This window comes from Oreochromis niloticus, linkage group LG17, assembly GCF_001858045.2.
Source record: "Oreochromis niloticus isolate F11D_XX linkage group LG17, O_niloticus_UMD_NMBU, whole genome shotgun sequence".
Lineage (NCBI taxonomy): Eukaryota > Metazoa > Chordata > Actinopteri > Cichliformes > Cichlidae > Oreochromis > Oreochromis niloticus.
In genome coordinates this window covers 37174407-37190121 of record NC_031981.2, presented here as the reverse complement: position 1 = coordinate 37190121, position 15715 = coordinate 37174407, and the positions used below count along the sequence as shown (strand labels likewise).

Sequence of the window (15715 nt, the reverse complement as noted above, 5' to 3'; positions counted from 1 at the left end):
CTCCTGTGTTCCCACTCGGTTTATTTAAACTCTAAACAGACGAGCTATTCCTGCGTCCTGACATGGACATTTGCCTGGAGTATTTACCGAGCCAACATCCAGCCCTTAAAAACTTCCTCCATTATAACATGTTGTATTTTTAGCCTCTTTAAAGCCCCAGAGAACAGCCTGAAATAAACCAGGTGAGCCTAAAAAGCTGCCCTCCATTCCTGCTAGGTTGATAATATTTGGCGCAGGAGAAGTACACAAAAACACATGCGCAGGCGGGCATGCGCACTCGTGCACACATACTCACACAGATGTAACAGTGAACGCCTCAGCCTCATTCCTGGGAAGTTTTTCTAGCTTTATTAGAATAAGTTATTGTCCTAGTTTAGTGTGGGACGCTTGAATCTGTTTACTGTAACGTCCACTGTGATTAATGAGATGGCCTCTTCAGTACTTGGTGAAATGAGTCTTTACCATTCGATTGTTGATAATCTACTCATTCCACTGACCTTTACTTCCATGCAGCAGGAGAGCCTTTGTATTCTCTGAGATTTATTTGACTGAACCTGTCCAGAGATCCACCAGCAGACTTTTGTGAAACTTTTGAAGTGGAAATACTTAATGCCCTGAAATATTTGTCATCAGAATACAAATTTGTCATTCTTCTCCATAATTGACTGAACATTTGTCACTATCCTTTGTGAATCTCATGTTCTAGTAGCCCCGTGACAGGAAACAAAATGAATATTGTCCAATATTGATGAGAGGGAGGGGTAGATATGACTAGGAACCCAAAGACACCAGGCACACTTGCATAGTAGCAGCTTGTCAAACCCAAACCCTATAATACACCCTGACTGATTTACCCTAATCAGACCATAATGTACAAAGTGAACATCAAATTGTATTTAACAACACAGAACGCCAACTCATTAGATAAGTGCTTAAATCAGTGTGAAAGTTAAAGCAGCAGACAGAGCTATGCTTTTAGTCTTTACCCTTTGAATGAATGTCCAAAATAAAGGACACCATGCTACATATTTAGGGTTATTTAGTGGCACATCATTTTTTTTCCTGGTGATGAGAAGTGTAGGTATGAAGGCACATTATAGTGACAAATCGTGGAACTAACAGTTAGTATTATCTTTCATAGTTTCACAAACTGACTTGAGGTAAAAGATGAGAAGGGAGTCGACACAAGAAATAGACTTAAGTTAAAAAGAACTGATAAAACTAACAAAAACAAACACAAAGGCCAACATAGACTGATGTAAAGTGGGAGGATGAGAGAGCAATGCCCGACACCTGATGGACCTGGTAAGACCCTCCCATGTATGCCATTTGGGATGATGTGATATCGTCGTGTTGGTGTTGTTCCCAGATCATCATCAAAATGTTGTTCCAGGTTCAGCATTGCAAGTGACCAATCACATTGTTGTGACGTTATTCTTTTGTGTGCCAAGCCATTCGTGCATTTATGAAATTCCAATGTTGCAAGGACAATATCAATTCTGCTTAGCGTTTATTAAAGGGTCAGGGTCCATTGATCGGCCGACAGAGGCGGTTTCTCGCAGCTTAAGTACAGTTTTTTGTTTTACGGCGGTTTTTCCCGAAGTCGCAAAAGTATGACGTCACAGCATTCTGACTGGTCACTTGCAATGTTGATCCTGGAACAACATTTAGTATGATGATCTGGGAACAACACCAACACGACGATATCAGATCGTGCTGCCATTTGCCAGATGGGTGGATGCTGGCTCAAAGGAAGCATGCCCAGATTAATGGGAAAACCACTATGAGTGAATGAGGATATTCTATATTATTCATATATTCACTGTAGTATTACTTTGTCTCATTTCCTCCTCGCCTGATGTGTCTTTTTGGTCTTTCTCAGACATCGATGAGTGCTCCTTTGAGAGAACCTGCGATCACACGTGCATCAACTACCCTGGCAGCTTTGAGTGCTTGTGCAACAAAGGATACATCCTGTACGGTCTCACTCACTGTGGAGGTGAGTGTTCAGATATATTTTGCTTCCCAGAGAAAGAGAAGAACACATGAAACACAACAAAATGATGAAACTGACTTTTTAACACAGTTTTTATCTACTCTTAGACAATCGATAAGACCTGTGCGTTTGTGTATAGGTGCGAAGAAAAGGAAACAAAACTACAAAAAGACAGCAGGTAGAGTTGGAAGTGGCACAGTTGAAGGAGCTGGAGTGACCACAATGGACAAGATTGGAAATGAGGATATCAGAGGGAAAACTAAAGGCCAGGCTGAGATGGTGTAGACATGTGCAGAGGAGGGATAGTCGATATATTGGGCAAAGGGTGTTTAATATAGAGCTGGGAGGCACAGAGGCATGGATGTAGTGAAGGAGGATATATTAGGGATGAGGTGAGAAATGGTCCGCTGTGGCGACCCCTAAAGGGAGCAGCTGAAAGAAGAAGAAAAAGTTGTGAGTTGGCTTCATCAAACAGCAACAGGAGAACAAGAGTTATGAATGAAGTCCATTTGTGAGTTAGACAAATCACATTTCATTGAAAATTGCAGAAATCGCTCAACATCAAAACAATGACAGCGGAAGTGAGTAACATTAATAATCTGTAACAGCGCCATTGCCAAGATGTGCAGTGAGCTCTTCAGTATGATGTGTTTGCTTTTATGGGGTGTTCTCAGTATGCAGTGCTTAGTACTTCCTTTGACCAGTACTAATGCTCGTCAAAGGAAGTACAACTGGTAAAGTACTGACAGGGCAATGGGTGCAGAGGCTCACTAATGCCTCGGTTAGTGACGCGTGAGCTCTAATCTGACGGAAGGCTAAAAACATAATGCTGTGAATGCTAGAAAGGCATCAAGACAGGAAATGACAGCCTGCTGTGTAAGGGCTGTGTTTTATACACTGAAGCTCATGATGATGCATGTACTCTGCTGATATCACTTGTAAAGGGCATGAACTGAACTGAATCACACAGCAATGGAAGAAGGTCATTTAACTTTTGAAAAGGTAACAGTAACAATATATAAGTGATCTAAGGAGCCTGGAAAGAAAAGGTTCTTGAAGACGTTTCACCTCTCATCCAAGAAGCTTCTGACAACTAAAGACACAGGAAACATCTAAGCAGAGAAGTAATCAATAATAACATTCAAGTGAAACCAGGAAAAATAGTGACAACACTGAACCACTTTGGTATTCTGAAGGCAAATGTTTTCACCTTTAGCAACTTTGTATATCACAAATGTCCCTACTGGACATACGTAACTGCCTCTTAGGTACCTAAGAGGCAGTTATGTATGTCCAGTAGGGAGAGAGGCTAGATTCTCTACAGTTTGGAGCCTATTTGTGGATTTTTGTTTGAGGCAATGAAAAGACTTGTAAAATGGACAAAGAATCCTTGAGAAATTTAAAACTTAGTCAAGATTTGAGATTGATGTGTGATTTGGAAAGGAGAACTTTGTAAGTAAATTGTACTCTGTGGGCAGAATTTAGTGTGTTCTAGGGCCGTTAATCATAAGGTGCTGGTACATGGCTGGTCTCTAACTTATTTCTCTTTACTTTCATTTCTACTGTCTGATGTCCAATAATATCCTCAAATATAAATAATAAGAAGGAGAGATTTAAAAAAAACAAACGAACACAGAATCAAACTCCAGGATGAAGTCCATGTATAACTGCTGCTCAATTAACCTGAAACAATAGAAAGAGTCTAAAATGACCTTTAAGCCGTATTCATCTGCAACCTTTCCTTAAAGAGCACTAAGTGTGTTGCATAACTCAATCCATCAATTTTCCTAAGTGTTTATCCATTTAAGAGTTGTGCTGGGAGTGAGGGCGTGTGGGTGGGGGGTTGCCTGGAGCCTATCCCAGCTATTATAGGGTGGGAGGTGGGATACACCCTGTACAAATCGTCGGTCCTTCGCGGTGCATAAAATCCATTAAACGTGAAAGCTGAAAAGTGAAATGCCCACACACGTGCTATAATCCTCTCACTGTCTTTGCCTTAGATATCGATGAGTGCAGCATCAACAACGGCAGCTGTGAGTACGGTTGCATAAACACCCAGGGCAGCTACGAGTGTGTGTGTCCACCCGGACAGAAGCTCCACTGGAACAAGAAAGATTGCATTGGTAAGCACCAGCCCACACACACCTGTGTGTAAATTTGGGAATGTGCGAGGCATGGTGGACAGATCACAGAACAGAAGTGATGTGACTCTGTACTCCTCAGAGGGAGTGAAATGTCTGCCCAATGGGAAGCCAGCACCTCGAGCCCAGCTGACCTGCACCAAGAGCGGAGGAGCTGAGGTCTGCTCACTGTCCTGTCCCTCCAATGCCCTCTTCCTCGCAGGTGTGCACAAACACACTCATGTTGGCAACGCTTCAGATCACATCTCATGGCAGAACACAATGTTTCCCGTTAATCATATTTATTTTTCTATTTTTGTCAGTGAACTTTTGGGGCCGTGATCTTTAGGTTAGTACCAGGACATGTTCTATATGTAGGAGCTTGTGTTTTTTTTTGTTTTCCTTTTCATCTGTTGACCACAAATTTTTAATGCTGACACAAATTAAATTCATGCGTTCATTTTTTTCAGTTCATTAAATGGTTGTCAAGTTTGGTGCAAATAGATCTGTAATTGGAATCTGTAAGTATGTAAAGAAACTGATTCAAAAAATGAAGAAAACCTAAACTTGCACTGAATATGTATGAAAAACAGGAAGAATCACAAACATCAGACTATAAGTTTGCAAAAAGTCAGACAGGAAGGAGAGAGCAATTGTTAACCTGCTGTCAGCTTCATTTGCAGCTTCAAGATGATTAATTGTTAATCTAATCTGTAATTAATCCAAAAACAAAAGATTAATTAACAGTAATTCAGCTGAGTTTTATTTATATAGCGCAACAGTAAAAACTCTACATTAACATGGTGGCTGGCAGTTGATTGTCATTTTGTCAGCGATGGCTTTTTATTCTGTCTCTGTAGGCTTGTCTTTGAATGATCGTGAGGCAGGATTTCAGAGATGCACAGGGACCTGTGCTGTATGTCAGAAACAAAGTCCTTTGTGCTGCTCTGATGCAGCATGTGTTGCTGCCCTCTGGTGGTCTGTCTGTGCCATTCCCCTCTTGATGAAGCTTGCGCTCTTTAGTGCCATATTTGTGGATTCTTTAGGGGCTCTCTGCTCAGGCTGATGTGTTTTTCACTCTGAGAGGTTTTGTTGGCTTTGCCCATCCCTCCTTTTTGCTGGCACCGCAGCCTCTCCTCCTGCAATAGTGCTTAACACACATCTGTAAATCGATTGCATTCTTTGATCATGCCAATTTTTCCACAGTGTGGCTGTCGCTTCGTTTTACTTGGCAGCTATTGTGTGAGAATGATGGATCGCTCTCAGACATGAAGTGAAATATTTGTTTTTGTGTCTTTTATGAGTACATCTTAATTTAAGGAGGAATGAGCCATGTAAATTCCTGTGGCTGAAAGGAGCCCGGGCTCTGTTTTAATCCCTCACTTCTCAGTCCAAATGCATCTTTGTCTCTACGTGTATTAACAGAGAAAACGGCTCATAGATCTTTCATCTGGGTCTTCATTTCGCAATCAGAGTTTAAGGTCACATTTTTGTTTATACCACCAAACATCTACAAAACTCTTTTCACTAATGCTGGCAAATGTGCCTTTGGCCATCCTATGAAACAGACAACGAGAGTCCTAACCTGTTCTCATCATCAGGTTTTTGTTTTCTTTGGTCACTTAATCCTGTTGTTGTTTCTCACAGACTCAGAGAACAGCTACACACTGAGCTGCGGAGTGCCCGTCCAGCCTGGTAAACCTCCTCAGAAGAGGAACGTCACCACGGCTTTACCCGCCTGTGCCGGTACAGTAAACATAATGGGACACAGTAGGTGCAGATGACTGATGGGATTTCTGTGCTCCCTGCACATGTACTGACTCTACAACATATTATTTTTGATTTGCTTCGTCTCCACTTGAGAAATTGTTTTTACACAAATTACTCATTAAATTCTGATAGCATTTGTTATTTTAGCACTTATCTTAATTGTAGGTAGTTAGGAGGCAGTAGCTGGGTACATTTGTAATGAAAATACAACATCCATCCATAAATACATAATAATCCATAAATAAATAAGCATAATTCACAACTACATGCAAGATTACTAACTGGGCCTGAGACCATATTTCTGTTATATTTTTGTCTCTTTGTTGACCTTCCCGTTAAATTTGGAATTTAGCTTAAAAATCTTGAATGATCAGGTCCTGTCATATCTTACTGTGTTATACTAACAGAGGACTTTACTGTCAGCCTGCAGGTTTACTGGTGACTCCTAAAGTTTCCAAAAGTAGAGCGGGAGGCAGAGAGTAACAAAATTAAATAACAGAATATGTTATGAGTTACAGTTATAAGTTACCAAATATAACGAAATAGCTCTAATTATATGCTGCAGTAAACTGCGGGGGGCTTCCAATGATGCACTGACCAATTTCTTCTTCACTTGCCTCTTTTTCACTCTCAGTTTGTTCACACACCTAACGAGACCAAAAACAAGCAACTGAGTGATTATACACACAACAAATGTGCAACAAATAGCGAATGAACAGTTATGTGATGGCTGTAGCGTCCTGTAAATGACCAAAAATGATCAAATAAAGAGTTAATTTGTAAAGTGATGTTGAGTTAACAGCTTATGTTGTTCTGTATGAATAGACACCTTGGCACCACCCATCAAGCAGAAGGCCAGGTTTAAGATCAAAGATGCCAAGTGTCACCTGAAGCCCCGCAACAAGGAGAAACACCGAGATGTATCCAAGCAGAACATCCAAGGTACGTCTCACTGTACCGTCATATTTAATCAGCAGCATCTCGTCTGGCACTGATATTATACTGGCAATTATAGCCCAGTCTAAATGTGATCTTCTTCACTGTTTGGTTACCTGAAAGGAGGTCAGTTCCCCTGCACCGATGACTGCCAGGTAACTTTTGTCAACCTCAAGTGTGACTCGTCTAAGAAGCGCCGGCGAGGACGCAAGTCTCCTTCAAAGGAGGTTTCACACATTACCGCTGAATTTGAGATGGAGATGAAGGAGGAAGATGCCTCAGGTGTGGTGATCCTTCTTAACTCTGCTTTAAATATAATTGACACAAAAACATGAAATATACAGAGAAATCAAATCTTGTGATCGAAATTTATACCCGGACATTAAAAATGGACAAATGTGGTCTGAATGTTGTCTCTTCAGAGTCGTGTAACGTGGACTGTGTGCGAGAGAGAATGAAGCAGAGGCTGCAGAGTGCCATGAGGACACTCAGAAAGTCCATCACCAAACAGCAGTTCTACATCCAGTTCTCTGGGACAGAATATGAAGTGGCCCAGAAGCCACCTAAGGCGGCAGAGGGTGCAGAGACCTGCAGCACAGGACAAGTCCTCAGAGATGGAAAGTGTGGTATGTTTCCAGCTGAAAGAGTTGACTGGTTTTACTGTTTCATCAGGATCTATGGATCTAACTTGTGTATTTCTTCTCAGTGAGCTGTGGTGTGGGGACATTTTATAGTGGGGAGCAAGAGCAGTGTGTCCAGTGTCCCCCTGGTACATACCAGGACACGGTGGGACAACTTTCCTGTGAGCCATGTCCCAGTACTGAAGGACAGGGAATCGCTGGTGCCAAGAATGTGTCCCAGTGTGGAGGTACTTCCCTGTCCCATTTTTTCCTCACTAATACTGAGACTGTTTCCATTTTATAATGTCAGAAAATCTGGAAAGGTACAAAGTGTTGGGTTGGCACCACCCCGTTGTCATTACAGTAAACTGAATCTGAGCTGCACCCACAGGAGAGCATTACAGACAATACCTGTGATTTATAGCTAGAACATTACTGTTATTAACAGACAGAGACACTCATTGGGTAATTTATATGGAAGTTCAGTCGACTGTTAATGTAGAAAGAAGTAATGAAAACCAAAAAGAAAGAAAGTTTCTCCTCTATCGTCCCCTCAGGTCAGTGTCCAGTTGGTCACTTTTCTGATGACGGGTTCCGCCCATGCCAGCCCTGCGCGCTGGGCTTCTACCAGCCAGAACCAGGCCGCGTTCTGTGCTTCCCCTGTGGAGGAGGCCTCATGACCAAGTATGAAGGATCTGTGTCCTTCAGGGACTGTGAGGCCAAAGGTGTGTCTTTTGTTCTTTTTTTGGTTTATTTTGAAGATACTTGCCTGAATTGATTTTATAGTGCAAGTTCAGTTCAAATAATACACAACAATAAACAACACAATTTATATAGAAGTGCCAGAGGCGGCCAGTAAGGACTGAGTTCCCTGACAGTGTGCCAGAAACATTTTGATCAAAGTCTTGTCCCACAATTTGACCAAACGTCTTTTTGCTTCAGCCACTGTCCTAAACTCTGCGGCCAGTTGCCACCTGGCTCTGGAGTCTTACAAGCCAACCGAGCTCAGACTGGTTTGATGGCTGCCTTATTGTTAGATGTGTGGAGAGATTGTTGGTTGTTGTCATGTATTCAGGTCAGTCCAAACTGAGATAAGTAAAGTGTATTTAGAAATTTAGCATATTCATTCACTGACGATCAGTAGCCCCAGAGGGTGAAAACCCCTATTTTTGTTTGTTTGTTTGTTTCATTTTAATAAGACTTATGCTGAACTTCTTGTGTTTAAGACAAAATACCTGGAAAATTTCACATGACACTAGCAAATCAGAATATTAATGATGCGTTTAGCTGATTCACACTGATTACTGTGGCTCGTTCTCTTAATGTTTGGCTATGTTTGATTGAATCTGTGATAAACACTATCATAAAGGAGAGCATTGTCTGAATGCTGTCACTTTAATGGGTTAATAAAGCCACATAACTAAGGGGCCATAAAGTAGCGCTCAGATGTGTTGAGATGGAACTTGGTATAAACTGATTTTGTTAGTGAGTGTGCGGTTCAGTGTTTTCTTTGTGTGTCTACTCTTTAATAGAGTTGTACTGTGCGCACACTTACCCCTTACCTTTCCTCAGTGCACTGTGCTCCCGGGCATTACTACAACTCCAGTACCCACCGCTGCATCCGGTGCCCAGCAGGCACCTACCAGTCAGAATCCAGCCAGAACTACTGCATCACTTGCCCGGGTAACACCACCACTGACTTCGATGGTGCTACCAACGTCTCCCAGTGCAAAAGTAAAGTTGCCCACTCTTACCCATTGTGGTTGATAATGAGAAGCATATCACAATATTGTTGCCATTGGCTGAAATACTCCAAAGGGTTTCTACAATTTTGTCCTTAGACCAGGTGTGCGGAGGGGAGCTGGGAGAGTATACAGGCTACATTGAGTCTCCCAACTACCCTGGAGATTACCCATCCAACGTGGACTGTGTGTGGATGATAAATCCACCACACAAGAGACGCATCCTCATTGTGGTGCCAGAGATTTTCCTCCCCATTGAGGATGAATGTGGAGACGTGCTGGTCATGAGGAAGAGCGGTAAACAGAAATATGAATGTATAGAACTGATGATTTCATGTTTCTTTAAATTAAGATGCAAAAGTGTGCCTGTTTGTGTTTTTTGCACAGTAATAGGGTTGGCAGTGCCTGTAAGAAAATATATGGCACTATGGTTCTTTCCTAAATGATTACCTGTGAACAATGACTCTAATGATGCTGCCATGACATGCACGTGTTACATGCCAGTGGCACAATATGTCATGCTGTGACAACCCCTGAACTTGTTTATTTATCATTCATTTCAGACTGTACTGATTTAAAGATCAGCTTTTTTTCTAGAGCTTCAGGCCATTCCACATGCTCCAAGAAAAACAAGCTCTAGAGTATTCTAACTGTGTTGTGTGCTGTTTTCAGCCCATCCCACCTCTATCACCACTTACGAGACGTGTCAGACCTACGAGCGACCCATCGCCTTCACCTCCCGCTCCCGTAAGCTCTGGATCCAGTTCAAGTCCAACGAGGGGAACAGCGGCAAAGGCTTCCAAGTTCCATATGTCACCTACGACGGTGAGTCAGCTTCATCGCAGTTCAGTGACAGCCAACCTTAAACAATCTTACAGCTTTTTATTTCACTGCGTTGTGTATTTTCACCCACTGATTTAACCCTGTTATGCTGCAGAGGACTACCAGCAGCTGATAGAAGACATAGTGCGGGATGGCAGGCTATACGCCTCTGAGAATCACCAGGAGATTCTCAAGGTATGCATGTAATGTGATCATATTACCAGCTGATCTTTGTTCCAAGGTCAAACACTAACATATAAGGTAAAAAAAAACAACTCATCACCTCATAAGCTGGGTCCAGTGTGCTGACAGTCTTTGTATCTTTATTCTCCCCACAGGACAAGAAGCTGATAAAAGCCCTATTTGATGTGCTGGCCCACCCCCAGAACTATTTCAAGTACACAGCAGCAGAGTCCAAAGAGATGTTCCCTCGTTCTTTCATCAAGCTGCTGCGCTCCAAAGTCTCCAGGTTCCTACGACCATACAAATAGACAGGCCCCTCCACGGTCCTGATCAACAACCCTGACATCCTGCATCATTCCAAATCCAGCAAACTAAATGTAACCCGAACCCCATCCCACTTCTGCCCTGCCTCTGTCTATTCATCCATGTATATTTGAGCTTTCTAACTTGTAAGACATCACTAACAATGGAGCTTTCTGTACAAGGTTTGACCGATAGAGGTTTTTGAAGGCCAGTATTTATATTTTTATACTGTATATTGTATTGATATATTCTTTCTTAAATTTGGAGATTTTGCACTGAACTGTTAATTACGACAGGTATGCTATTTGAGTAAGGGTTTATCTGGCAGTAACAATGAATACACATTTTTCAGTAGAAACAGTACAGTAACTATGATAATTTACTAATTTAGTAAAATCATCTGGCAAATATTTCCTTTCTCTGAATGTTTTATAGAATGTATATAAAGTGGTAATCAAGAGGAGGATGTGCAGTGAAACAGCAGTGTCTCAACCTGTAGGTTATGGTACATACCACATGTCAGTTGGTTTCATCTGCAGGAGAGCCCCATGCCCGCCGCCAAAACAAGAAACATGCGCAGCTATGTGGCAAAAAGACGACTCGGTCTATCGACTAGTCTTTACTAGTCTGTCAGTGCTAGGCTAACCAGCCGTAATCCATTCCTCCACTGCATTCTACTTACAACATGGACGTTTTCCGTCTTTGTACTGTTTTATAGTCTAGCTGATCAGGAGTGAAAAGACCTGTAACTGTAAGTCTCTCGTCAAGAGTCAGACTAAAGCCCGAATGCAGAAGCCTGTGCAGATGCAAGGGTGTTTATTCCCTGTCAGACAACTTCAAATACAATAGGTTATGAGAACATAACCAACACAGGCAAACATGTTGCCTACTCCAGCTTTAACAAAACCTCATCTTCTCATCCAACTCTCAAAAAGAAAGCAAATCTATCAACATGTAGCTGTTGTTTAAAACATGCATATTAATAAACTCTAAAGTCATCTAAAAGTCTGAATGCTATTACACAGCAGCACTTAATAAAAGGCCAGTATCAGCTAACCAATATATCGGTCAAACTCTGTTTCTTCTTTTCTCCCAGTCATTTCCCATTTTTTGCACATTCTCTAACAACTGTATTCTACAGTCTTCCTATTTGCTTTCTGTGTTGTTATGTCCTTTTTTAATATTTATACTGAACATTTTGGAACTTGCAGAGGGACGTGCAGACGTTTTAAAAATGACCTGCGAACAAGCGTGTGGACATACACAGGTGCACACGCAGGGTACAGCCTGAACTGGATTTCTTTATTGGCCCTGTCGTGCACAAGACAGAGATGAGAAATTAATCGGTGCACTTAAAACAGAAATGTTAAAGTGGGGACATCTAAATCCACTTCAGTGGATGCTTTATCCATTGGGGAAAGATTAAATTGGGCAAATTGCAAAATCTACATTGTAATTTTGAGATGAGATAAAACTACCTGCAAGTAACAAATTGTTACGTTATAGAGAAATGTACGTGATGTAACTAGTATTTGGAACTTTAATTGCACTTGAATTTTATATTTTAAACTGTAGGGGAAAGGATCTAAGTTACATGTTTTGTTACCTTTTTGTGTTATGTGCCTGGTGTGGTGGTGATAAGAAAAAGAAGCAGCTGTGTCTCCTGATATTGCTTCCACTCTGTAGCTTGCAGTTACCCTCAAATTTGTCTGAATAACACACACACACACAGAGAGTTAGGTAGGCTGAAGCATCTCAAAGCCTTCGACTGTAGAATAAACTGAAACGCATAGAAATACAGTGTAAGCACTGGATTAGCCAGCCATGCTGCCATCGCTACAGTACGTGTTTTCACTCCCCCAGTCCTACTTCAGCCCTCAAATACGTTATATAGCTGCCAGAGAGAAGAAGTGTCTCTGTAAAAGCTTCTTGCATGATGGCATTATACATTACAATATCTACAAGTTTCTAAAATGACTTCAAACAGATGCACACTTTTCCATTAAATAGGAAATGTGAGTATACTATACTTTTCTTTTATAACAAACTAAACGTTTCTGTGTCATTCCCATTGTTACTAATATGTAAACTCCTATACCGCATATTGAAGATGGACTCTATATCTGCACACTGAGACTGGAGTTAGAAAAGCAAGTAAGGAGTGAGTGGAGTGTTGGTCTGAAGGTGAATGTAGTGGCGCAGTTGGAATGAGAAGCATCTCTTGCTCGAGTGTTTGTAGCAACTACAGCTTCACTGAACTTTATCTGTGTGTAATTCTGTTCAACAACATGCATGCTGATGGTAAAAATGTAAAATCCCTTATCAGTGCTGACGTGTTTTTAGAGACTAATGTCCTGTTACCTGTGTCATTCTAGTCTTTGTGCTGGGCACAAGGAAGATAAGGGATAGCCAGCGCTAAATTGGAGCTGGTCACACTGACGTTCAAATAAATTACCACCTTGATGGTTTTGCGACTTTTGTTCTCAAACACTGCTGAGTATTTTTCAAAGTAGAAGATTTTACAGCTACGAAACTTTCAGTGCACTATGACAGTTAACTTTACTTGATATGAACTTGCATAGCATGCAATTTGCTAGCATGGACCATTTTGAAACTCAGAGGACCGTTACTCAACACTTTCAGATTTTTTAGTTTCAGTGTTCAAATTAAACAAATTTGCATTGACTTCTGTGTGAATGTCACAGATAAAGTCCAAAGTATTACTTGACGCTCCCCCAGTGTCAACAGTATTACTAGCTAACTTTAAAGCTAAGGAAAGCTAGGATGAGCCAGCTAGTGGCTATATTATGTATCATGTGTATGTGTCTCTGTTAGTGGGTGTGCTGCATTAGCTGTTAGCCAGTAAATGCCACTTGTCCTCTGAAATTACTGGGTCAACACGTGAAGGAGCATTCGGTAAAATGTAGCTGTTTCATTTTCTGGATCCAAGTCAACCCCCGCTTTTCTTCTGCTAACTGCTAGCTAATGCCAGCATTTTTCTTAACAGATTAATTGAAAGCCATCTCATGTGGCCACATACTGTCTTTAGTATATAATGTCAGTTTCATTCAAACTCCCAGAGGTTATTTGACACTGGCTCATCAGTAGAAACAGCTACAGCACAGAAACCAATTCAATAATCTATTAGAATCGATGGTACAAACTCGTTAGTTACATTCTTAGCTGTGCCTATTTTTACAAAATGACCAGCATTTTTGATTTAATGTTCCAAAAACAAATTTTCTTGAATGTACGCTACAATACAAGATATTACAAAACTATGATGATGAATTTTTAAAGTCTGAAAGTTGATTTTCATAGTGCTCTGAAATGAAACCAGTGACCAGAAGGTAGGAAATCAATCAAAAGACTTTTGCTTTGAAAAACAGTATGCATTTTTGTGAACTACTTGCAATTAATGGGCTGAAGCAAAACCTGCAGTATGGTCCTGCATGGCACTCACCTGGGATAAACTGGTCAAAGTTTAGGGGTTTTGTCCAGGATTTAAAAAAAAAAAAAAGTAAGGAAAATGAAAAACTCTATTTTTGCATTGGCTGAGAATCATCCCTGTAAGACAGACACATGGAAATACAGTGTGTCCTCAAGGCTGTTCTCACCAAATCATTGTGTAATTTCCCAAATTAGTCATTTTGTTAGATATTCAGCTCCAGGTCAGATATACTGCGGTACGGCCTCCTTCTTGTTTGAGGTGGGTGCTGTTCATTATGAGTGTTATGGAAAAAGTTATATGAAATGCTCTAAAAATGTATAATTTTTTTTCTGAGAATGTATTCGGTTGTGAGTGGGTATATGAATGTGGTTTATGAGTGTCAACAGAACGTGTGCGCTGCGTGACTGATTCTTTGTGTGTGAGTCTTTGTGCTGGGTGCCTGTGATAGAAACAGAGGTTGTGTATGTGTACTTTAGCCCATTTTGTAGAGGAATAATTTTAACGTTTGTGTTAGTTGGTTGTATCCAAAGAGAGAAACTGTAACGCAGTGGTGTGCCATTGTTTAGTCCATGAAACTCCAGTACTGAACAAATTAAATAAAATAGTAGCAGAAACCCAATTTGACTTGTGTCATTTCTGACTGTGTGTGGAATCTTCAGTCGAACAGACTCAGAGGAGAACCGCTCCTATCTGCTCATCTCTTATCTCAGATGTGCTTCTACGTGCTACTGGCACAACTGTCTTCCGGTACACTACCGCGAAATTTAGCTGACACTGCTAATACTGCATTTATCATCAAGTGAAACAATCTGTGCCGCAGATCTGGACACTACATCAGAAATACTCGTCGCCATCATCCACACACTATTCCAATTTTACTCAGAGAGGGAGGTGAGATGCTTTGATATTTTTTGGGTCTCAGAAATTTCCAGTTTCTCTCTAAAAGCTTATCAGATGAAAAATCCAATAATTATAGCAATGTACAGCCTGTTAAATATAACTCTGACATATTGTCTCACCTACTCCTAATACATGCATTAATTTAAATCGTGTTAATAATGACCTCTTTTGAATTCATAGCAGATAGAGTTGTCGTTTGTTTTTGTAACAGACAAAAGGTTACAGGTTGGGTGGATGACCTTTGTGATAGTTATAACTAAACTGATGTTTGTTCCAGTATTTTAACTTGATAGCATGATGGCCAGTTGCTATATGAACAAATCAGACAGTAAAGAGGAGACAGAGCCTATCAGTAAGAGAGGATCACATCCATTCTTCTAGAATCAAACCTTTATGTTGCCTCATAATTACAGTGCCTTGCAAATAATAAAAAAAACCCTTTTTTATAAAGCAGCAAACTATTTTCCAGGCTAAATGGTGAGCTTATGAGTTATCTGCACATATATATGATTGCAGGACTTGTGGCATACAGCGATGCTGCAACAGTCAGCTGGTACAACAGCTCCATATGCTGATGCTGCAGCAGCTGGACACTATTCTCAGCTATCACCTCTGTGACACTGTTCCTACACAGGAAACAAGTCTATGCCAGATTTTGTCCACCTCTGCAGATACCCAAATATGCCAGTAGGGGGCACTAAAAGATCTTTTGGTTTTTGGTTTTCTTCTTGTGCATTAAACTCCAAAGTAATGAGGTAAAAGTTACTTTTGCATGCAACAGCTTGTGGATTTACTCACTAGGAATAAAGCACAGAGTATGTGGGCAGTTTTATTATTCTTAATATTTAGTAATGCAGCTGTGTTCTTACCAT

General features: G+C 40.9%; 1 protein-coding gene across 3 annotated transcripts in view; it reads left to right on the top strand.

The window, feature by feature from the left end:
- Positions 1 to 14562, top strand: part of scube1 (signal peptide, CUB domain, EGF-like 1) — a 125546-nt gene extending 110984 nt beyond the window's left edge. For all 3 annotated transcript variants that reach the window (XM_025899548.1, XM_005475582.4, XM_005475583.4), the window contains 14 exons: positions 1883 to 1999; positions 3997 to 4119; positions 4220 to 4339; positions 5764 to 5862; positions 6712 to 6828; positions 6946 to 7104; positions 7245 to 7448; positions 7529 to 7690; positions 8000 to 8167; positions 9015 to 9176; positions 9284 to 9481; positions 9857 to 10009; positions 10122 to 10201; positions 10345 to 14562. In XM_025899548.1, the coding sequence (XP_025755333.1) occupies positions 1883 to 1999; positions 3997 to 4119; positions 4220 to 4339; positions 5764 to 5862; positions 6712 to 6828; positions 6946 to 7104; positions 7245 to 7448; positions 7529 to 7690; positions 8000 to 8167; positions 9015 to 9176; positions 9284 to 9481; positions 9857 to 10009; positions 10122 to 10201; positions 10345 to 10497 (2015 nt within the window). In that variant the 3' untranslated portion in view covers positions 10498 to 14562. The remainder of the gene's footprint in view (positions 1 to 1882; positions 2000 to 3996; positions 4120 to 4219; positions 4340 to 5763; positions 5863 to 6711; positions 6829 to 6945; positions 7105 to 7244; positions 7449 to 7528; positions 7691 to 7999; positions 8168 to 9014; positions 9177 to 9283; positions 9482 to 9856; positions 10010 to 10121; positions 10202 to 10344) is intronic.
- Positions 14563 to 15715: the final 1153 nt, after the last annotated feature.